Raw genomic sequence first — 24,070 nt, forward strand, 5'->3', positions numbered from 1 at the left:
TGTTCTGTGGTGGGGCCTATCTGAATTGATGCCATCTAAAATTCTTTGTGTGAGGTTTATCAGAAGAGTGTTTGTGGAGTGTAGTGGCCTAAAACCGTGTTGTGAGTCAGCAAGGGGAATATGTGGTTTAAGTATTAGGCGTTCAATGACTTTAGAGGGGGTGCAGAGAAGTGTGATTGGGCGGTGCGATGTTGGGATTGATGGGTCTTTGTTCGGTTTTGGAATGGTGATTATTTTACCATACTTCCAGATGTCAGGTATAGTGTTGTGTGAATAGCTGTAGTTTGCAATGTTTGTGAGTGTGTGTATACCTTGTGGTCCAATGTGTTTTAGGTGGATGTTGCTTATGTTATCAGGGCCACAGGCAGATGAATGCTTGAGATTATGTATTATGAGTTTTGTCTGACTGTCTATGAAGGGTGTATAGTCTGAGTCTGTGGGGAAGTCTTTCTTACGTCGAATGGTGTAGTTGGGAAGGCTTATGAGAGGATCTTGATTGAGAGGATTAGGAGAGGAACAGAGGGAGTAATTGATGAGGAACACTGTGGATTTAGGACAGGTAGAGGTTGTGTAGATCAGGTTTTTGTGGTAAGACAGATATGTGAGAAAGCTATAGCAAAGGGGAAGGATGTTTTTTAGGCCTTTATGGACCTGGAAAAGGCTTACGACAGGGTAGACAGAAAGGCACTGTGGGAGGTTTTGCGAATATATGGGATAGGAGGAAAGCTTCTGGGAGCTGTCAAGAGTTTTTATGAGAGTAGTAGAGCTTGTGTCAGGATTAGAAATGGAGAGAGTGAGTGGTTCGAGGTAAAGGTGGGACTTCGTCAAGGATGCGTTATGTCGCCCTGGCTGTTCAACTTATACATGGATGGGGTAGTGCGAGAGGTAAATGCAAGGGTAGTGGGTCAGGGAATGGAGATGGTTAAAGAAAATGGAGAAAAGTGGGAGGTGAGCCAGCTGTTGTTTGCGGATGACACTGCGCTTGTGGCAGAATCGGAGGAGGGATTGAGGAAGTTGGTGACAGAGTTTGGGAGAGTGTGTGATAGAAGAAAGCTGAAGATAAATGTGGGTAAAAGTAAGGTGATGAGATGTACAAGGGGTGAAAGTGGCAGTAGTCTGGAAGTGAGCATTAAGGGAGAGCGACTGGAGGAAGTGGATAGTTTTAGACACTTGGGTGCAAATGTGACAGGAAAAGGTGGAGTGAAGGTGGAGGTAGAATGTAGATTGAGAGAAGCGAGTAAATGCCTTGGTGGATTAAAAAGTGTAATGAGGAATAGACATTTGGGAATGGATGCTAAGAGGAGACTATTTGAAGGAGTGATTGTGCCAACAGCACTGTATGGGGCAGAAACATGGAACATAAGAGAGGAAGAGAGAAGGAGTTTGAATGTGTTTGAGATGAGGTGTCTGAGAAGTATGATGGGGGTTACTAGGCTAGATAGAATGAGAAATGAGGAGGTGAGGAGGAGAACAGGTGTGGAAAGGGGGTTGTTGTTGTTGTCGTTCCCTAGACTGTCTGTCCGAGCAGTCCCGTCTCCCCAAGGAAGGCCACAGCCGAAACTGGGTTTTCCCACAAATCCTTTATAGAGTGTATGTTGTGTTGTTTGCGTGCATGATTGTGTATAATGCAGTCTTCCATTATGTGTTGTATGGTATGGGGTGAAGTGTTACATCCTGGGCAGCTGTTCACAACACGGTCGTCCAGCCTCTTCTGGTAGCTTAGAAGTGCTGGGTGGTGACCGCATTGCAGTCTGGCCAAGTGGACTCTGTCCTTACGTGGGAGAGAGGATTCAGAAGGGTGGATATCAGGGGGTCTGGCATGCAGCAGTGTGTTGTCTTTCAGTGTGTTAATGGAGCGGTGAGTGATATGATTATGAATATGTTTCCGGAGGCTGGTATTTGGTGGTTGTGGAGGAAGAGAAGAGAGTATCTGTGTGTAATAAAGGTCTTTGGGTGTAGTTTTAATGTTTCTTGGTGTGTGTGGGTGTTCTGCTATGTAGTGTAGCGGGTGTGATGTGTTTGTGGTGGCTGCAGCAAGTGTTTGTGTGCCTCTCATGTCGAGGTGGTCCTTGACTTTGAGGACTTTTGTTTCATGGTGTAAATGGTCTGTAGGTGATGTATTTGTGCAGCCTGTAATTGTTTTTAGGGCTTTGTTTTGTATGATTTGAAGGGTGTTGTGGTGTGTCTCACTGAGATTAGGAGCCCATGCAGGACTCGCATAATTCATCACTGAGCGTATGCATTGTTTGTATATTGTTATATTAGTTTCTTTGTTTTGTCCAAATGTTGTTCCAGTGATTGACTTAAGTGCGTTAAGTCTAGGTGTGCATTTGTTTTTTATGTTTGTGAGGTGTTGTTTGAAAGACATGGATGTATCGTATGTTACACCAAGAATTTTCGGTGTGTTCGTGTGTGGTATTAGAGTGTTGTTGATGTAGAGATGAGGTATGTATTTGTGTTCTTTTGTCCAGTTGGTGAGAAGTGTTGCTGTAGATTTGGTTGGAGCTATTTTGAGTCTGTTTGTGATGAACCATGTGTTGAGTGTGTCAAGGTAAGGCTGGATTATTTCTGCAGCTTTGTCTGTGTTACGATGTGTGCATGTGATTGTTATGTCGTCTGCGTAGGAAGATATTTGTATTTCTGAGGTGTCTGGCGTGGGTAAGTCATGCATGTATAGATTAAATAATGTGGGGGATAGAACCGAGCCCTGTGGTACTCCGTTCTTAATGTTTCTGATGTGCGATGATTGGCCATTATATGACACATGAGCATTCCTGCCTGCCAGATAATTGGCCAGCCATCTTTTGGTGTTATTGTGCATGTCTGTGTTATATATTTTATTTGTTAGGTTGTGGCGGGGGATAGCATCAAAAGCTTTACTAATGTCCAATGTTATAAGAAGTGTTCTGTGGTGGGGCCTATCTGAATTGATGCCATCTAAAATTCTTTGTGTGAGGTTTGTCAGAAGAGTGTTTGTGGAGTGTAATGGCCTAAAACCGTGTTGTGAGTCAGCAAGGGGAATATATGGTGTGACAAGTTTAAGTATTAGGCGTTCAATGACTTTAGAGGGGGTGCAGAGAAGTGTGATTGGGCGGTGCTGGAGCTGCAACGTCTACGTCGTGGGACCACCCCCCAACCCCAAGAGTTGGGGGCCAAACAGCAGCATCTACCCCTGGCCATCAGCTCTACGCAGATGGAAAGGGGGTTGGGAGATAAGGTTGATGAATGAGTATTAGGATGGTTTGGACACATGGAAAGAATGGGTGAAGAAAGACTAGTAAAAGAGGTAAGGAAGGCAGATGTGGAGGAAGTGAACATGAAGGGACGCCCTAGGATGAGGTGGATGGATGGGGTGAAGGGGGCTTTGGGGAAGAGGGGAATGTCTGTTGAGGAAGGAGGGGAGAGGACAGAAGACAGGGGTGAATGGAGAATGGTTGTATATGGATGATGTTGTGATGCATGAGGTGGAATGGGCGGGGGTATGGGGGGTGAGGTAGTATGTGTGAGCAATTTTGACGCAGCCCGAAGGGATTTCACCCCATCTTCTTTATGCATGGGGGGACGGAGAGGGGGGTCGCTGATTTAATGAAGCGGCCTTGCTGTGGATGTGCTGTGACTGCTTCTGACCCAGGGCATTGAACAAGGTGCAGGGATGACCCGTCATCCAGAAGGTGCTAAGATGAGAGGGAGGGTGGAGGGGTGTGGAGTGTATTCAGAGATGGAATGGGTGGTAATGATTTTATGCCTTTTCCTTTTTGGCTACCTCCCTTGTAAAGGGGCAAAAGCCTTGGTATATGTATGTACATATACATATATACTATATATATATATATATATATATATATATATATATATATATATATATATATTGGAAACTAGTATGTTATAACACATTTGTAAAAGATCACTGTTAACCCACTATCGGAGAAATAATAACGGAAAGTACAGAGAAACTGTATATTTCGACTACTCTCTGTAGTCCTCTTCAGCAGAATGCTTACATAAGGTTAAGGTACAAGTATATATGAAGAAATGAGGGGTACATAGAAGGGGATGAGGAAAGTGGGGGGGGGGGCTCAGGTCACATGCCCTTGAAATGGTCGGGTCAAAGTAGGACAAGGGGTGATATTTTGTCCAATCGCTTTAGACATGATCTTGTTGACCGCTAACTTGGTAATACAATCTGGGGGCCACTGGCCTTTAGAGGTATTAAAGTTAGGATAATGTTTTATTAGAGAAGATTCTACAATTTTTCTTCTATAGCTACAGTGTGATTTATAAATAATTGATGCATTATCCCAATCTAATCTATGGTCTTTTTGGCTGGCATGAAGGAACACAGCGGAGTTAACTTGTCCATATTTTATGGAGTTTTTATGTTCCTTTAATCTCGTGGACAAATTCCTGCCAGTCTGGCCCCAGTAAGCATCATCAGTCTTTACACGGCAATTTATATACCCCGGAGTTTTGGTCCACATCATCCCTCCGGTGTACATTAACTACCTTTCTAAAAATGCTGTTTGGATAATTGTGAATAAATTTTATTTGATTATTAGGTAGAAGTTTGGGGACCGAGTTGATAGAATCTACCTAATAATCAAATAAAATTTATTTACAATTATCCAAACAGCATTTTTAGAAAGCAAAGTCCTTCACAAACGGAGCCAGACCAGGGTTGAGAGAGATGAAGGTGATGGCAATCATTCTAGTGGTATATTCAAGCATATTGAATTAAATAATCATCCAGTTGATTGGGGTAATGCCCAGGCAATCTATTATACCAACAACATAATAGCAAGAAATTTAATAGAGTGCAGTTTGATTCATACCACTAGTAATCAAAATACCAACCTACATAAAGGCTTGTACAAACTTGATAATTTCATTTGTCAAGAAATTAGTAAGATAATATCATGTAAAATGTAATCCAACAAATTGACTTAATGTCGCCCTATATAAGTAGTAGAAACAGTGACCCTTGGCGACTGTGACCTGATGTCGCCCGACCATCGTAAGATAATTGACAATGACCTTCCGCTCTCCTTGGCGACTGTGACCTAATGTCGCCCGACCATCGTAAGATAATTGACAATGACCTTCCGCTCTCTAGGGGGTAATTGGTCGGTATGCTTATTCAAAACTGTCCTGGTTCCTTTGTATCATGTATATAATGTCTATGTATTCCTATCACTATGTACTTGTTGCACTGAAGATGTAATATACGAAAGCGCTCTGCTTTGTTAGTTTCTTTTTCCAAGTGGTCTACTTTGCATAAGTGAACACACGTACCCGTGTTCTTATTAGCATATATATTTATATATATATGTATATATATATATATACATACATACATACATATATATACCAAAGGCTTTTTCCCCTTACACGGGGGCTAGCCAAAAAGAAAAAGGCATAAAAACCACTCCCACCCATTCCATTTCCTATATATTCCACTCCCCTCCACCCTCCTCCCTCCCTCTTATCTTGGCACCTCCTGGATGACAGGTCATCCCTGCATCCTGTCCACTGCCCTGGGTCAGAAGCAGTGTCGCAAGACACATCACATTCACAGCAAGGTCGCTTCATAAATTCAGCGACTCTCCATCTGTACCTTTTACCTTTTCTTCTCTACTTGATTCGCCTCCTCTTTCTCTTTTAATTTCCTTCCAAAAAATCTTTTTAATATTTTCAAAATTTCTGCCATACTTTTACCCTATTTCACATCTGCTCTCCTCTTTGTTTCCTTTATCTTATGCTTAACTTCCCTTCACTTTACTTTGTACCTCTCATACGATTCCCTCATCCTAATTTGTAGCCAATCTATGAATGCCTGTTTCCTCTCTTCTAAACCTTTCTTTGACACCCTCCTTGTTCCACACACCATCTTTGCACACCTTATGACTCCCTTCTTGAACCATCCCCATTCCTCCTCCACTCCTAGTTCTACTCTATCCTTTACTCCCTCCCACTCCTCTCTCGGCTTCTTCTTATACTCATTCTCCTTTTTTTTTCCTCATTTAAGCAGTTCACTCTAAGTACCTCCCTACCTTCTGCCCTTTTCCTCTTTCTCCACCTTTTCTCCACTCTCAATTTACCTTTCATCAGAAAATTATCTGATATTCCCCCACTCTCTCCCCTTAGAACATGTACATCCTTAACTCTTCCTACTATACTCCTGGTCATCACTATATAGTCCATTAATACTCTATTTACCACCCTTCCATCCACCACCCTCTCCTATGTGTACTTATGCTTGACTTTCTTCCTAAACACTGTATTTGCTATCATCAACTCTCTTTCAAGACACATCTCCACCATCAATTCTCCACTATGAATTTTACCTGGAACTCCATACTTCCCAATCACTCCATCTATTGGTTCATTTCCTACCCTAGCATTAAGGTCTCCCAATGCAACTACATTGGCATTTCTCCCTAATTCCTCTATTCACTCATTTATATCTACCCAAAAAGCCTCCCTTTCCTTTACACTCTTCTCACTACCAGGCCCATACGCACTTACAAAAACCCACATCTCCCTTCCCAGCTTCACCTTCATCCACATTAACCTTGATGAAACCTCCTTCCATTACACTACCAGCTTACTTATTTCTTTACTTACTAGTATAGCCACCCCTTCTCTACCTCATCCCCTCTTCACTCCTGAGTACCTCCCAGCTACACTCCCAAACTCACAGTGGCCCTTTCCTTTCATTTTAGTTACACTCAAAGCCAGCACATCCATCTTTCTTCTCACAAACATACTGCCTATCTCTTCCCTTTTACTCTCATCTGTACCATATATATATATATATATATACTCACACACACACACACACACTTTCAACGAACGGACGGCTTGAAGAACGCTCTGAAGAAAAGTGCAGATTGTGGATACCAACGCAAAGAGAAGTGCCTTTTTGTATTTGCAGGGGGGGGGGAAATTGCTCGTGAGGTAGTGGGAAAGTAAGGAAAGAGGAGAGGGGGAGGGATTGCTGGGGAAATGGAAGGTAATGAGGAGGTGGAGGAAATGGCCCTGACGGGCCGCCGTAAGGTAGACAAACGACCCCAAGACGAGTTGGATGATAACATGTCTAATAGGAATGTGAAGATTAGAGGTATAGATAGGAGCAATATAGCAGAAAGTGATGAGAATATTTTCAAGTGATTTAAAGAGAATGGGGGGGACACAAACCCCCCCCCGACTGACAAGACTAGAGAAGAAGGTTGATAAGGTGATCGAGGACTTGGAGAGTAGGTTAGGTCATATGAACACCATTTTAAAAAGGGTTGAAAGATTGGAAGAACTGGAAAAGGCGAATAAAAACTTAACTGATGAAATAGAAGAACTAAAAAGACAGTTAAGAGAGGTAAAGGGGGAGAATGAGGAATTGAAGAAGAATAGTAAAGAAAACAGAGAAACAATAGCTAAAGAAAGTAAAAATTGGAAGCAAACCCAAGAAGGAAATAAGATTTCATTCACTGACATAGTCAAACAGCAATTGAAAGAACATACTGAAGACTCAGTTATGAAAGTGATGAGACAAAAGGAGAATATAGTAAGGGATTTAGCAGACAAGAAGAAATGTATAATTATATTAGGAATGGAAGAGAAACACAACACAGATAGAACCACAAGAATCAAAGAGGAAAATGAAAAAGTAAGCCAATTACTAGAATCAGTTCAGGAAGATGAACCAGGAATTATGAAACAAATCGAAGAGAAATTTAGACTCGGAAAGTATAGCACAGACAAGACCAGACCAATTAAGATTAAATTCAAGTCACAAACAACGGCAGAGAATATCTTATCCAAAACAGGGAAACTAGCAACAAGTGAACAACACAAAAAGATATGGATAAAAAGAGAAATGAATAAAGAGGAAAGAGAGGAAGAAAAGCAGAAAAGACTGGAAGCTAAGACAAAAAACGAGAACAGAACGGAGTCAGAGAAAGAGAGATTCTATTGGAGAGTAGTGAACATGAAACTAAGGAAGTTCGACATACAAAAGAAAAACATAAGGGAAACAGAGAACACAATGGAAGTGGCAGAAAACTAAGAGTGTCTTACACAAATATAGATGGATTAATAACAGGATTGAATGAGCTGAATGATTATTTGAAAGAAAAAGAACCGGACATAATGGGAATTGTAGAAACAAAATTAAAAGGCCCACTACCACCCAACAGTGTAGGACATGATGCATACAATTATTGGATTAGAAACAGAGAGAAAAAGCAAGGGGGTGGAGTTATGTTCCTGACTAAGAAGGATATAAACGTGAAAGGTGTCATATATGGAAAGAATACAGTAGAGATGATTATGATAGAAGTGGAAGACAGAGATAAGAAGAGCAGAAAATTTGTGATCAATTATGTGCCTCCGAAAACAGCCTCATGGGAGGAGAGTGAATATAAAAGTATGCTAGAGGACACAAAGATAGCATTAACTAAAATAATGGAAGATGGAGGAAGAATAGTTATGATGGGCGACTTTAATTGCAAAGAAATCTGCTGGGAAGAAATGACAGTAAAGAGTGGTGATGACTCATGGGGAAATGCTCTACTTGAGATGATTACTGACCATTCAATGACACAATGGATACAAGAGAACACTAGGTATAGAAATGAAGAAGAACCATCGAGGCTAGACTTAATAATTACATCTGAACCTAGAATAGTGGACAAGATTGAATATAAAACACCAATAGGTAAAAGTGACCACATATTGATTGAACTGGAACTTAATGAAGAAAAATATATGAAAAGAAATGAACAATATAGAAAAGGAAGAATGATGTATGAAAAAACAAACTTTGATAAAATAAGAGAATTCTTCCAACAAGAAAACTGGGAAGAAATATACAAAGAAGAAACATCAGTGGAAGAGAAATGGAATATTTTGACAAAAATTTACAAAAAAGGAGTGGAAAAGTATGTCCCAAGACAAAAACAAGAAAAAGAATATGTAAAATGCTGGTACAACAAAAGTTGTAGGGAGTTAAAAGACAAAAGAGACAAAGCCTGGACCAGATGGAAAAAAGACAGAAGACCTGAAAAATGGAAAATATATACTGGTTATAGAAATGAATATGTACAAAAGTGCAGAGAGAAAAAAAGAAAATATGAAAAAGATGTTATAGAAAAGTGTAAAGATCAACCAAAACTATTCTACAGATTTGTAAACAATAAACTGAAAAACAAACAAGACTTGGAGAAATTGAGACAAGGAGGAGTTGAATACACTGAGGAAATGGAAATGGCAGAAATTATGAACAAACATTTTAAATCAGTGTTTACAAGGGAAAATATACAACCTGAAGAGATTGAGTGGAAAGAAAAAGTCCCCCCTATGGAAGAAATAGAAGTAACAAAGAATGAAATATTGACACACTTGGGTAATTTTGATGTCAGAAAATCGCATGGGCCAGATGAAATAGCAAACTGGATTCTGAAAGAATGCAGGAATGAACTGGCAGACAAAATACATAGCATAATAAGCAGTTCCTTAAAAGAAGGAAAAGTTCCAGAAGATTGGAAAAAAGCAAATATAGTACCTATATATAAAGGAGGAAATAAAGAAGAACCTACCAACTATAGACCAGTCTCTCTAACAAGTACAATAGCAAAAATTTGTGAAAGAATTATCAAAAGTAGATGGGTAAAATACTTGGAAAAAAACAACGTACTAAATCCAAGGCAATTTGGATTCAGACAAGGACGGTCATGCGTCACCAATTTAATATGTTTCTATTCAAGGCTAATAGATATAATACAAGAAAGAGATGGATGGGCTGATTGTGCATTTCTAGACCTAAAAAAAGCTTTTGACAAAGTACCACATAAGAAGTTGCTTAAGAAATTAGAATATGAAGGAGGAATACAAGGTAAATTGCTAAATTGGATGGAAGACTTTTTGCAAGAAAGAAAAATGAGAGTAGTGATAAGAGATCAGCACTCAAAATGGAATGAAGTAATAAGCGGTGTCCCGCAGGGAACAGTTCTGGCCCCAATAATGTTTGCTATATATATTAATGATATGGATGAAGGAATTGAAAGCTATATGAGCTTCTTTGCAGATGATGCAAAACTACTGAAAAGAGTGAAAACTGAAGAAGATTGTGAATCACTACAGAGGGATCTAAATAAAGTACAAGAATGGAGTAGGAAGTGGGAGATGGAGTTCAATACAAAAAAGTGTAGTATAATGGAATTTGGAAAAAGCAAAAATAGAATAACAGGATCATATAATTTGGGAGAAGAAGGAATAAAAAAAGTAGAAAATGAGAAGGACCTGGGAGTCATTGTTATGAATAATATGTCACCTGAGAAACATATAAATAAGATTTTTGGAGAAACTTATAATTTAATAAGAACAATCAAAGTGGCATTTACATACCTGGATGAAGAAATGGTGAGGAAAATCCTAATCACCCTGATAAGACCAAGATTAGAATATGCAGCAACGATATGGTCACCAAGTACAAAAAAATGTATAAAAAAACTTGAAAGAATACAAAGAGCAATCACAAAACTGGCACCAACACTCTCAAAACTATCATATGAAGAGAGACTACAAAAACTCAAACTACAGACACTAGAGCAAAGAAGAGAGAGAGGAGATTTGATAGCTATTTACAGAATCATGAAAGGCATAGAAATTACTGATAGAGAGAATCTGATAAAATGGGATGACAGAAATACAAGAGGACACGGAAAGAAAATAAAAAAAGACAGCTATAGAAGAGATTTGAAAAAGAACAGCTTTCCTCACAGAGTAATAGACAGTTGGAACAAGTTATATGAGAAAGTGGTGTGTGCAAAAACAATACATGAATTTAAAAATAGTTTAGATAAAATGAGATATGAAGACGGGACCCCACGAGCATAGCTCCCCTTCCCGTAAAATACAAATAGGTAAATACAACTAGGTAAATACAATGAAATAGAAACTGGATTTTGAGAGAATGCAGAATGAACTGGCAGACAAAATACATAGCCTAATAAACAGTTCATTGAAAGAAGGAAAAGTTCCAAAAGATTGGAGAAGAGCAAATATATTACCTATATATAAAAGGGGAAACAAAGAAGACCCTAGAAACTATAGACCAGTCTCTCTAACAAGTACGATAGCAAAGATTTGTGAAAGAATTATCAAAACTAGATGGGTAAGGCATTTAGAAAAAAACAATGTACTAAATCCAAGGCAATTTGGATTCAGACAAGAATGATCATGTGTCACAAACTTAATATGTTTCTATTCAAGGCTAATAGATATAATACAAGAAAGAGATGGATGGGCTGATTGTGCATTTCTAGACCTGAAAAAAGCTTTTGACAAGGTGCCACATAAGAAGTTGCTTAAGAAATTAGAAACTACAGAAGGTGCAGGGCAAACTGCTGAAATGGATGGAAGACTTTTTGCAAAAAAGAAAAATGAGAGTGGTGATAAGAGACAAACACTCTAATTGGGATGAAGTGATAAGTGGTGTTCCACAAGGAACAGTTCTGGCCCCAATAATGTTTGCTATATATATATTAATGATATGGATGAAGGAATTGAAAGTTATATGAGCTTCTTTGCGGATGATGCAAAACTGTTGAAAAAAGTGAACACTGAAGAAGATTGTGAGTCACTACAGAGTGACCTCAATAAAGTATGGGAAGGGAGCAGGAAGTGGGAGATGGAGTTCAGTACCAAGAACTGTAGTATAATGGAATTTGAAAGAAGCAAAAAAAGAATAGTAGGATCATATAAATTGGGAGAAGAAGAAATGAAAAAAGTAGAAAATGAGAAGGACCTGGGAGTCATTATTATTAATAATATGTCACCTGAGAAACATATAAACAAGATTTTTGGAGAAACTTATAATTTAATAAGAACAATCAAAGAAATGGTGAAGAAAATACTAATCACTTTGATAAGACCAAGATTGGAATAAGCAGCAACGATGTGGTCACCAAGTACAAAAAAATGTATAACAAAACTTGAAAGAATACAAAGAGTAATTACAAAACTAGCACCAACACTCAAAACTATCATATGAAGAGAGACTAGCAAAATTTGAGCTACAGACATTAGAGCAAAGAAGAGAGAGAGGAAATTTGATAACTATTTATAGAATCATGAAAGGCATGGAAACTATCGATAGAGAGGATCTAATAAAATGGGATGATAGAAATACAAGAGGACACGGAAAGAAAATCAAGAAAGACAGTTATAGAAGAGATCTGAAAAAAGAACAGCTTTTCCCACAGAGTAATAGACCTTTGGAACAAGTTAGATGAGAAAGTGGTGTATGCAAAAACAATGAATGAATTTAAAAACAGTTTAAATAAAATGAGATATGAAGATGCGACACCACGAGCATAGCTCCCCTTCTCGTAAAATACAACTAGGTAAATACACACATATGTATATATATATATATATATATATATATATATATATGTATATATATGTGTATTTACCTAGTTGTATTTACCTAGTTGTATTTTACGGGAAGGGGAGCTATGCTCGTGGGGTCCCGTCTTCATATCTCAATTTATCTAAACTATTTTTAAATTCATGTATTGTTTTTGCACACACCATTTTCTCATCTAACTTGTTCCAACTGTCTATTACTCTGTGAGGAAACATATTCTTTTTCAAATCTCTTCTATAGCTGTCTTTTTTTATTTTCTTTCCGTGTCCTCTTGTATTTCTGTCATCCCATTTTATCAGATTCTCTCTATCAGTAATTTCCATGCCTTTCATGATTCTGTTAATAGCTATCAAATCTCCTCTCTCTCTTCTTTGCTCTAGTGTCTGTAGTTCAAGTTTTTCTAGTCTCTCTTCATATGATAGTTTTGAGAGTGTTGGTGCCAATTTTGTAATTGCTCTTTGTATTCTTTCAAGTTTTTTTATACATTTTTTTGTACTTGGTGACCATATCGTTGCTGCATATTCCAATCTTGGTCTTATCAGGGTGATTAGGATTTTCTTCACCATTTCTTCATCCAGGTATGTAAATGCCACTTTGATTGTTCTTATTAAATTATAAGTTTCTCCAAAAATCTTATTTATATGTTTCTCAGGTGACATATTATTCATAACAATGACTCCCAGGTCCTTCTCATTTTCTACTTTTTTTATTCCTTCTTCTCCCAAATTATATGATCCTGTTATTCTGTTTTTGCTTTTTCCAAATTCCATTATACTACACTTTTTTGTATTGAACTCCATCTCCCACTTCCTACTCCATTCCTGTACTTTATATAGATCTCTCTGTAGTGATTCACAATCTTCTTCTGTTTTCACTCTTTTTAGTAGTTTTGCATCATCTGCAAAGAAGCTCATATAGCTTTCAATTCCTTCATCCATATCATTAATATATATAGCAAACATTATTGGGGCCAGTACTGTTCCCTGCGGAACACCGCTTATTACTTTATCCCATTTTGAGTGTTGGTCTCTTATCACTACTCTCATTATTCTTTCTTGCAAAAAGTCTTCCATCCAATTTAGCAGTTTGCCCTGTATTCCTCCTTCAGTTTCTAATATCTTAAGCAACTTCTTATGTGGTACTTTGTCAAAAGCTTTCTTTAGGTCTAGAAATGCACAGTCTGCCCATCCATCTCTTTCTTGTATTATATCTATTAGCCTTGAATAGAAACATATTAAATTGGTGATACATGATCGTCCTTGTCTGAATCCAAATTGCCTTGGATTTAACACTTTGTTTATTTCTAAATATTTTACCCATCTACTTTTGATAATTCTTTCACAAATTTTTCCTATTGTACTTGTTAGAGAGACTGGTCTATAGTTGGTAGGTTCTTCTTTATTTCCTCCTTTATATATAGGTACTATATTTGCTTTTTTCCAATCTTCTGGAACTTTTCCTTCTTTCAAGAAACTGTTTAGTATGCTATGTATTTTGTCTGCCAGTTCATTCCTGCATTCTTTCAGAATCCAGTTTGCTATTTCATCTGGTCCATGCGATTTTCTGACATCAAGATTACTCAAGTGTGTCAATATTTCATTCTTTGTTACTTCTATTTCTTCCATAGGGGGGACTTTCTTTTTCCATTCAATCTCTTCAGGTTGTATGTTCTCCCTTGTAAACACTGATTTAAAATGTTTGTTCATAATTTCCGCCATTTCCATTTCCTCACTGTAACTTGGAGAAATTAAGACAAGAGGGAGTTGAATCTCCCTCTTGTCTTAATTTCTCCAAGTCTTGTTTGTTTTTCAGTTTATTGTTTACAAATCTGTAGAATAGTTTGGTTGATCTTTACACTTTTCTATGACATCTTTTTCATATTTTCTCTTTTCCTCTCTGTATGCTTGTACATATTCATTTCTATAACCGGTATATATTTTCCATTTTTCAGGTCTTCTGTCTTTTTTCCATCTGGTCCAGGCTTTGTCTCTTTTGTCTTTTAACTCCCTACAACTTTTGTTGTACCAGCATTTTACATATTCTTTTTCTTGTTTTTGTCTTGGGACATACTTTTCCACTCCTTTTTTGTAAATTTTTGTCAAAATATTCCATTTCGCTTCCACTGTTATTTCTTCTTTGTATATTTCTTCCCAGTTTTCTTGTTGAAAGAATTCTCTTATTTTATCAAAGTTTGCTTTTTCATACATCATTCTTCCTTTTCTATATTGTTCATTTCTTTTCATATATTTTTCTTCATTAAGTTCCAGTTCAATCAATATGTGGTCACTTTTACCTATTGGTGTTTTATATTCAATCTTGTCCACTATTCTAGGTTCAGATGTAATTATTAAGTCTAGTCTCGATGGTTCTTCTTCATTTTTATACCTAGTGTTCTCCTGTATCCATTGTGTCATTGTATGGTCAGTAATCATCTCAAGTAGAGCGTTTCCCCATGAGCCGTCTCCACCCTTTACTGTCATTTCTTCACAGCAGATTTCTTTGCAATTAAAGTTGCCCATCATAACTATTCTTCCTCCATCTTCCATTATTTTATTTAATGTTATCTTTGTGTCCTCTAACATACTTTTATGTTCACTCTCCTCCCATGAGGCTGTTTTCGGAGGCACATAATTTATCACAAACTTTCTGCTCTTCTTATCTCTGTCTTCCACTTCTATCATAATCATCTCTACTGTATTCTTTCCATATATGACACCCCTCACGTTTATCTCCTTCTTAGTCAGGAATATAACTCCACCCCCTTTCTTTTTCTCTCTGTTTTTAATCCAATAATTATATTCATCATGTCCTACACTGTTGGGTGGTAGTGGGCCTTTTAATTTTGTTTCTACAATTCCCATTATGTCCGGTTCTTTTTCTTTCAAATAATCATTCAGCTCATTCAATCCTGTTATTAATCCATCTATATTTGTGTAAGACACTCTTAGTTTTCTGTCACTTCCATTGTGTTCTCTGTTTCCCTTTTGTTTTTCTCTTGTATGTCGAACCGCCTTAGTTTCATATTCACTACTCTCCAAGAGAATCTCTTTTTCTGACTCCGTTCTGCTCTCATTTTTTTTCTTAGCTTCAAGTCTTTTCTGCTTTTCTTCCTCTCTTTCCTCTTTATTCATTTCCCTTTTTATCCATACCTTTTTATATTGTTCACTTGTTGCTAGTTTCCCTGTTTTGGATAAAATATTCTCTGTCGTCGTTTGTGACCTGAATTTAATCTTAATTGATCTGGTCTTATCTGTACTATACTTTCCGAGCCTGAATTTTTCCTCAATTTCCTTCATAATTTCTGGTTCATCTTCCTGAACTAATTTTAGTAAACTGCTTACTTTTTCATTTTCCTCATTGGTTCTTGAGGTTCTATCTGGGTTATGTTTCTCTTCCATTCCTAATATAATTATACATTTCTTTTTATAAGCTAAGTCTCTTACTATATTCTCCTTCTGTCTCATCACTTTAATAACTGAGTCTTCAGTTTGTTCTCTCATTTGCTGTTTAATTATGTCAGTAAATGCAACTTTACTGTTTTCTTGAATTGTCTTCCATCCCTCTCTGTTTTCTTTATTATTCATCTTTAACTCTTCATTCTCCTTTTTTACTTCTTTTAACTGTCTTTTTAGGTCTTCTATTTCCTTAGTTAAGTTTTTGTTCGCCTTCTCTAGTTCTTCCAATTTTTCAACCCTCTGTACAATGTTGCTAACATGACCGAACCTACGCTCCCAGTCCTCGATCATCTTATCGAACTTCTCTTCTAGTCTTGTCAGTCGGGGGGGGGGGGGTGTTGTGTCCCCCTCACCCTCTTTAAATCCCTGGAAAATATTCTCATCACTTTCTACTGTATTGCTCTTATCTATACTTCTAATCTTTACATTTTTATTAGACATTTCGTCGTCGCTCAGCTGGTCGGGGGGGCCGTTTTTTGGTGTTTACATTTCGTTTGTCTGCCTGGGCCAAGTCTTCTCCTTCCTCATTTCCTTCCATTTCCCTCAGCAATCCCTCCCCTTCTCCTCTTTCCCTACTTTCCCACTACCCCACGAGCAATTTCCCCCCACCCTGTAAATATAATAGGCACTTCCTTTGCTTTGGGATCCACGAAACTTCACTTTTCTTCAGAACGTTCTCTAAGCCGTCCGTTCGTTGAAGAATGTGTGTGTGTGTGTGTATATGTATATACATAGATATACATATATAAATATATCAGACGCTCTTCAAGTTACGTTTTAGTTACGTTCCGAACGGCCGAACGTAACGTGAAAATGATCGTAAGTTGTTACTGTACATTCCAGTAATGTATGACCGTTCATACTGTACTATACATCCATAAATTCTATTACCGTATATTATAAAACACCCCTAAATCATTAATTATAAACATAACATTGTAAGATAATAATATTAATTTCAAATTAAATTCAAGCAACATAAAGTGAGATGGTGGAGGAGAAGGAGGAGGGGAGGAGGAGGAGGCAAGGCATGTTCAGTCTGTCGTTTGTACCATGTAAACAAGGGACGCAGCATCATGCATAAGTATCGTTTGAACATCTCGTACTACGGAGAGCGCGCTAAACTAAAAAATTCACACACAAAAAAAATGTTTACAATTATTTTTTTTACAGTCAGTTCAAACATATAATCGAAAAAATGTAAAACGAATGAAGGTAAGTAGAGGAGCGTCTGTATATACATATATATAAATAGATATATACATATACATATATACATATGCACATATACATATACAGGTACTCCTCTTTTAACGACGACAATTGGGACCAGCGCGCCGTCGTTAACCGAATTGGTCGTTAAGCGAAAGTGTATACATATACGTACATGTACTGTATGTACAATGTCCAGCAATACATGTATCTTTATTTTCGTGTATTTTCCCTCTTTTATACAGTACATTAAAGCTTTATTTACTGTTTATTTACGGTGGATAGGTTCCTAAAAGTACCGTGTATGACCAAATCCGCGTATGCTGACATTCCATATTGAATACCGGGGTATTTATTTAGTTTCGACCATGGGCGCAATATAGTAATAGAAAATTGATTATTAATTTTGTAAATTAAAATGTATCAACGTAATATGCAATTTTGTGGGCGGAAATGAAAGTAAAAAATACCTTGCTACAAGAAAATATGCTAATTAACGAAGTCGGTAGCATAGGCTCGGGACGCCAACTTGTCGTCTGCCAACTTGTCGTCTGCCAACGTCTCTCACGATGACGAGCCGGATGACATTTAATTTGCAGGTAATGATTTATTAAACACAGGTTAGGTTAGTTGAGTTTAGGTTAGACGAATTAATTTATCGTCCTTTCATTTCTTCAACATCGGCATCTATCATAACAAACATGGTGTACCATTCGTCCGACATGACTTCGTTACTTACGAAATCTGTTTTAGCATTTTTTTTTATTTCCGCTCACAAAATTGCATATTACGTTGATACATTATAATTTACAAAATTAATAATTAATTTTCTATTGTTATATTGCGCCCATGGTTGAAACTAAAAATTTACCACTACCGGTATACACCGTACCCCAGGTAGTTTTTGCAGCTTGCAGGATGGAAATGTAGACCTAAGCTTCAGAACACTTTACCTCACAGCTAATATCCACCGTACAAGTTCATTTATAACATCCTACAAATTTGCCTCAGCCAACTTAATTATCGTACACGACGTCGTAACTTCGGGAGATTTACGTTAAACGACGTCATAAAGCCCGTCGTTACTCCGAGTTGTCGTTAACCGAGTAGGTCGTTAAACGATGAGTACCTGTACATATATATGTATACTGTATATATATATATATATATATATATATATATATATATATATATATATACTTATGTATATATACATATATGTAGGTATGTATACATATATATATATATATATGTATATATATATATATATGTATATATATAAATATATGTATACATATGTATATATATATATATATATATATATATATATATATATATCCAATAAATACACTAGAGACACGTGTTCTACAGATACAAGGGAACCACTATGAAAAGAAATGACCGGAACAAAGCACTATTCATATATTACATCTTCAGTGCAGAAATACATAGCACAAGTATAATATACATTAGGGAAAAGGGGATGTGGAAACAAAGGATCTATGTGTCAACGGCAGGAGAAGGTAGTGACCAAATATCATAGCGACAAAATATCATAGGAATGTGGGAAGCTCTCCATGGGTACAAGGTGAGGATCCAATGTCTAATAATCCTTACCTTTGGAACATATTTGCTATTTCTCTACAAATATAATCATCTATTTTATACAGTCTTAGATAAAGATTGAAATTAATATTATTTGTGGATTTGATTGAGCTTCTTTCTATGATGTTCCTTTCAACAATGTTATTGTTAAAAGTAATGACACTAGCATTATCCCACTTAGTATGGTGATTAGAATTGCTGAGATGTTTAAAAGATAACTCCTGAATCATTCACATCTTTTACATATTTTTATGTTTAATTCTAACAGATTGATCTTTTGCTGTTTGACCAATGTAGAACTCATTGCATATTCTAAAAGGAATTTTATATACACACCTTTTTTGGCAGATTTTAGAATTATTGATAAGATATTGTTTATTAGTGTTATTACTGAAGGCTACAGTGATAATAAAATGCTTGAGTAAATTAGGTATGTTAGAATTTTTTTGGGCAGGGTAACACTACTAGGTTATTATGGACAAAAGCTTTGACAGATGGAGGGTTGTAAAAGGTTTTTCTTACAAAATTGTAAGAGATGTTGATGAAATGTTTAGGATATTTCAATGTAACACCTATATCATAAATATATTGTTGAAACAGGTGTGTGTATAAAATTCTTTGTAGAATATATAATGAGTTCTACATTGGTCAAACGACAAAAGATCTATCTGTTAGAATTAAACAACATAGAAAATGTTAAAAGATGGGAATTATACAACTGCTATTCTTAAAAATCTCAGCACATTTAATCACCCTATTGATTGGAATAATGCAAGTGCGATTGCTATGAATAAATAATTTTTTTTTAAAGGAACATCACTGAAAGTAGCTTAATGAAATCCACAAATAATACTTATTTCAATCTTAATCTAGGATTGTATGAAATAGATAATTATATTTGTAAAGAAATAGCAAATATGTGTCAAATGTAAGAATTATTAGACATTTGACCCTCACCTTGTACCCATGGAGAGTTTTCCACATTACTTTGACATTTGGTCACTACCTTCTCCCACCATTGACATGTCTGTCCACCCTTGTGTCCAAGTCCCCTTTTCCCTACTGTATATTATGTTTGTACCCTATGTATTTCTACACTAAAGATGGAGTACACAAAGGTGCTCTGTTCCAGTCATTTCTTTTCATATCGGTTACCTTGCATACATATATATCAGAGGGGGACTATGTGGTGACACATAGTTAAGATGAAAAAATCCCACTGTCGGAGAAAGTAAACGGACGAAGAATAGAATTAACTGTATATTTCAACCACTCTATGTAGTCTTCTTCAGCAGATAGTTACATGGTGTACATGTAAGAGTTATGTAGTCGATACAAAGGGATACAGAGGGAACATGAGAAGGTAGCTCAAGTAACTCTGCCTTGGTAACGATTATTGTCTTCCTGGCCATTTACATAGGGTAAAAGTTTTTTAATTGTTAATGTTGTTAAACAATTTGATGACCATTGTCCTTTTGATATACATGTATTATAATTTGGTAATTTTTAATTAATGATGACTCGATGATCTTTCTCCAGAAACTGCACTTGAGTTGTAAATTAATTCTGCTTCCTCCCAATTTATGCGATGGTTTTTCATGGTGTGCAGAAATACGTCAGAATTTTCTTGCACATATTTCACGTAGTTCTTATGTTCCCTAATTCTTGTTTTGAGGTCTCTTCCCGTTTGGCCCTAATAAACTTGTTCACAATATCTACAAGGTATTTGCAAAATACCTTGTAGAAATTAGTTGGGTTATTATTAATATCTTGGTCTTTGGTCTTTGGATCACGTGTTGGGCTCGTGATCGACAGCTATTTCCGTCCTGGAAGAGAGCTCGTATGACCGATCTATAGGTAATGCTATGACCTTACACGCACTAACACCCCCAACTCCCCGCCCACTACGTGTAACCAAATGTCCTAGTTTTTACCTGTTCTAGCTATCATAATGCCTGCTTTTAAGAAGAATCTGTCTAAGTGTGAATTGATATAGGAATTGATAATAGAATTGATATATGTATATATATATATATATATATATATATATATATATATATATATATATATATATATACACATACAAGCACGCACACCAATTTCTTTTTTCACTGACATGGGCCCTCATATTTCATTTATTCTGGGGTCTGAAATTAACCATCAAGTGTTAGAATGGTCATTGAAAATGCCATTTTCAGCAGGGTAGCCAACATAGTCTGTTCCTGATATCTTGCCACGAAAGGGATAAACCGGATAGTTGAAGGCATTTTCTTTTTTTTTCTCTAATTACCAGCCATTGATTATGAGGCTTTCCCTGACCCCACCCTTTCCCCCCACCTGCACTAACCGCTTTCTCTTTCTCTCCCTCTCTTCCCCCTCACCAGCCAATTTGAAACGTTCCAAAGGCCGTGTCATCGCTGTGTCCTCTGTGGGACACTTGTGGGTGAAATCAGTTGACAAACTCGATCTTGAAGGTAAATTCAGGTTCGACTACGACCGCCCACTCAAGATGATGGAGATCTACATCGCCACTAAGATGTACAACGTCCTCTTCACCATGGAACTTGCCCGAAAACTGGAGGGTACAGGTGGGTCATTAAATGTAAATCTAATATCATATATAGGATGTTAAGCACCTTTTTATGTATGTATATATACATATATACCATATATATATATATATATAAATATATATATATATATATATATATATATATCTATATGTATACATATATATACTATGTGTGTGTGTGTGTGTATTTACCTAGTTGTATTTTACGGGAAGGGGAGCTACGTATGCTCGTGGTGTCCCGTCTTCATATCTTCATATCTCATTTTATCTAAACTGTTTTTAAATTCATGTATTGTTTTTGCACACACCACTTTCTCATCTAACTTGTTCCAAATTTGGGGAAAGCTGTTCTTTTTCAGATCTCTTCTATAACTGTCTTTCTTGATTTTCTTTCCGTGTCCTCTTGTATTTCTATCATCCCATTTTATTAGATCCTCCTTTATGCAGGCTAGTCTTCTGACAAGTGTTTGTGTCGTTCTGTTTTGAAGGGTTGTGGTGGAGTGACGAGTACGGTCTTCACCTTGTAAGAAGCAAGCCGCTCTGGCGAGGGTTCGAATCCCAGCAGAAGAGTTTATTTCCAAATGTCAAAATGACACAAACACTTGTCGGAAGACTAGCCTGCATAAAGGATTTGATGAAATACAGTACATACCACGTTCCACCCGAGTGCCCTCGGCAGAATGATTAGTCCGTAAACTAATTCGTTCAGTTTTGAAGGGTCGTGGTGGAGTGACGAGTATGGTCTTCGCCTTGTAAAAAGCAAGCCGCTCTGGCGAGGGTTCGAATCCCAGAAGAAGAGTTTATTTCCAAATGTCAAAATGACACAAACACTTGTCGGAAGACTAGCCTGCATAAAGGATTTGATGAAATACAGTACATACCACGTTCCACCCAAGTGCCCTCGGCAGAATGATTAGTCCGTGAACTAATTCGTTCTGTTTTGAAGGGTCGTGGTGGAGTGACGAGTACGGTCTTCGCCTTGTAAGAAGCAAGCCGCTCTGGCAAGGGTTCGAATGCCAGCAAAAGAGTTTATTTCTAAATATATATATATATATATATATATATATATATATATATACATACATACATACATATATATACATATCAAATCAAATCAGCCATCCTGAGTCCACTGCTGAACAAAGGCCTAATTCATAGCATTCCACGAATCACACAACCGTGCCATCTCCTGCAACGTCACTCCTGCAAACTTCTCGATCTCGTCTCTCCACCTTCTGTCTGGTCTCCCTCTTCCACGCTTCCTATCTCGCGGCGTCCACTTAGTAACACACTCCATCGCTCATCAGTCGTTCGAACTAACTTACCTGCCTAATTCCACTTCCTCTCTTTTACCACCTCCACAATATCTTTCACTCTAGTCTGCTCTCTTACCCAACTTGCTCTCTTTCGGTCTCTCAGTATTATTCCCATCATTGATCTCTCCATTCTTCTATGTGCATTCCTTAGCTTTGTTTCCATCGTCCTCGTCAGCTTCCAAGTCAGCTTCCGTAGATTATTGCTGGTAGAATGCATTGATTGTAAACTTTAAGTTTCAAACATAAAGGTAGAGAGCCTCTCAGGTTTTTATTATATTTACCAAACACTTTCCAACCAATTGTAATATGTCTTTTTATTTCATTACCATGATCTTTCGTCACCTTCACCATCTGGCTTAAATAATTATACTTTTCAACTTTTTCTAGACTCTCACCATCAATTACAATCTCTTTACTTTGAACTTTTGTGTGAACATTACTTTGGTTTTAATCTTATTCATTTTTAAACCTACTTTGACATTTTCCTTGTTTAGATCACTCAGGATATCTTGCAATCCTCCTGCTCTTTCTGTAATAAGAATAATGTCATCTGCAAATCTTAGGTGGTTCATATATTCGCCATTAATCTTCAAACTTTTCTTTTCCCAACTCAACCTTCTGAAAATATCTTCCAAACAAGCTATAAATAATTTGCACCCTGTTTGTGTAGTGAGTTTAGTATTGTTATTTGCTCTACTGAGTGAAAGGCCTTCTTGTAATCTACAAAAGCTAAAGACAGAAGTATATTTTATTCTGTCGTTTTCTCGATTAGTTGGTTTATCACCTGCAAATGGTCTAGAGTCGAATATCCGCTCCTAAATCCTGCCTGTTCTCTCAGTTGTTTTCCATCTAAAACTTGCCTTAGTCTATTTGTAAGGATCTTGAAGAATACTTTACATACGTTTGATAGAAGCTAATCGGTCAATAGTTACTAAGGTCCTTGTGGTCTCCTTTTTCTATGAACCAAAATGCACCACACATCATGAACGCTTTCTTGATGTAAGCACTGGGTGTACAACTCAGTTAATTTAATATGAACTAATTTACCTGCCTCTTTCAATAGATCTATTGATATACCATCTTCCCCAGATGCTTTTCCTCGTTTCATAGTTTTTAGAGCAAATTCTACTTTTTCCTTTGTAATCTCTGGTACACTACTAATGTCTACACATAAATTTACTGACGAGTAAAGCTCTTGGTAAATTTCTTCTACTCTTTTTATCATCTTGTCTCTACATTTAATTATTTCTCCATTTCTATCTTTCAAACATATCACTTGCTGTCTTCCTAAAGCATGTCTGCGCTCGGTCACTTTAATACTTTTACCTTTCCGAATAGTTTCCTTTATTTTATCCATGTTTCTCTTTCTTTTCTCTGACCTCTGCCTTTTGTTGATAAGCTTATTTAGTTCTACTCTTTCTATTTCGCTTCTCCTATTTTTAATCTGCATGCTCCTTCTTCTTTTAATTAGGTCATTTGTATCTTT

The 24,070-nt window shown here is 37.0% G+C and overlaps 1 protein-coding gene across 1 annotated transcript in view; it reads left to right on the top strand.

Annotated features, from left to right (window-relative positions):
* LOC143018985 (retinol dehydrogenase 11-like) overlaps positions 1 to 24,070 on the top strand; it is a 136,761-nt gene that overhangs the window by 43,150 nt on the left and 69,541 nt on the right. Inside the window, exon 6 of the mRNA XM_076174677.1 lies at positions 21,081 to 21,284. Within this exon, the coding sequence (XP_076030792.1) occupies positions 21,081 to 21,284 (204 nt within the window). The remainder of the gene's footprint in view (positions 1 to 21,080; positions 21,285 to 24,070) is intronic.

The sequence above is a fragment of the Oratosquilla oratoria genome, chromosome 36, assembly GCF_046742065.1.
Source record: "Oratosquilla oratoria isolate Oo_2021 chromosome 36, ASM4674206v1, whole genome shotgun sequence".
Classification (NCBI taxonomy): Eukaryota; Metazoa; Arthropoda; class Malacostraca; order Stomatopoda; family Squillidae; genus Oratosquilla; species Oratosquilla oratoria.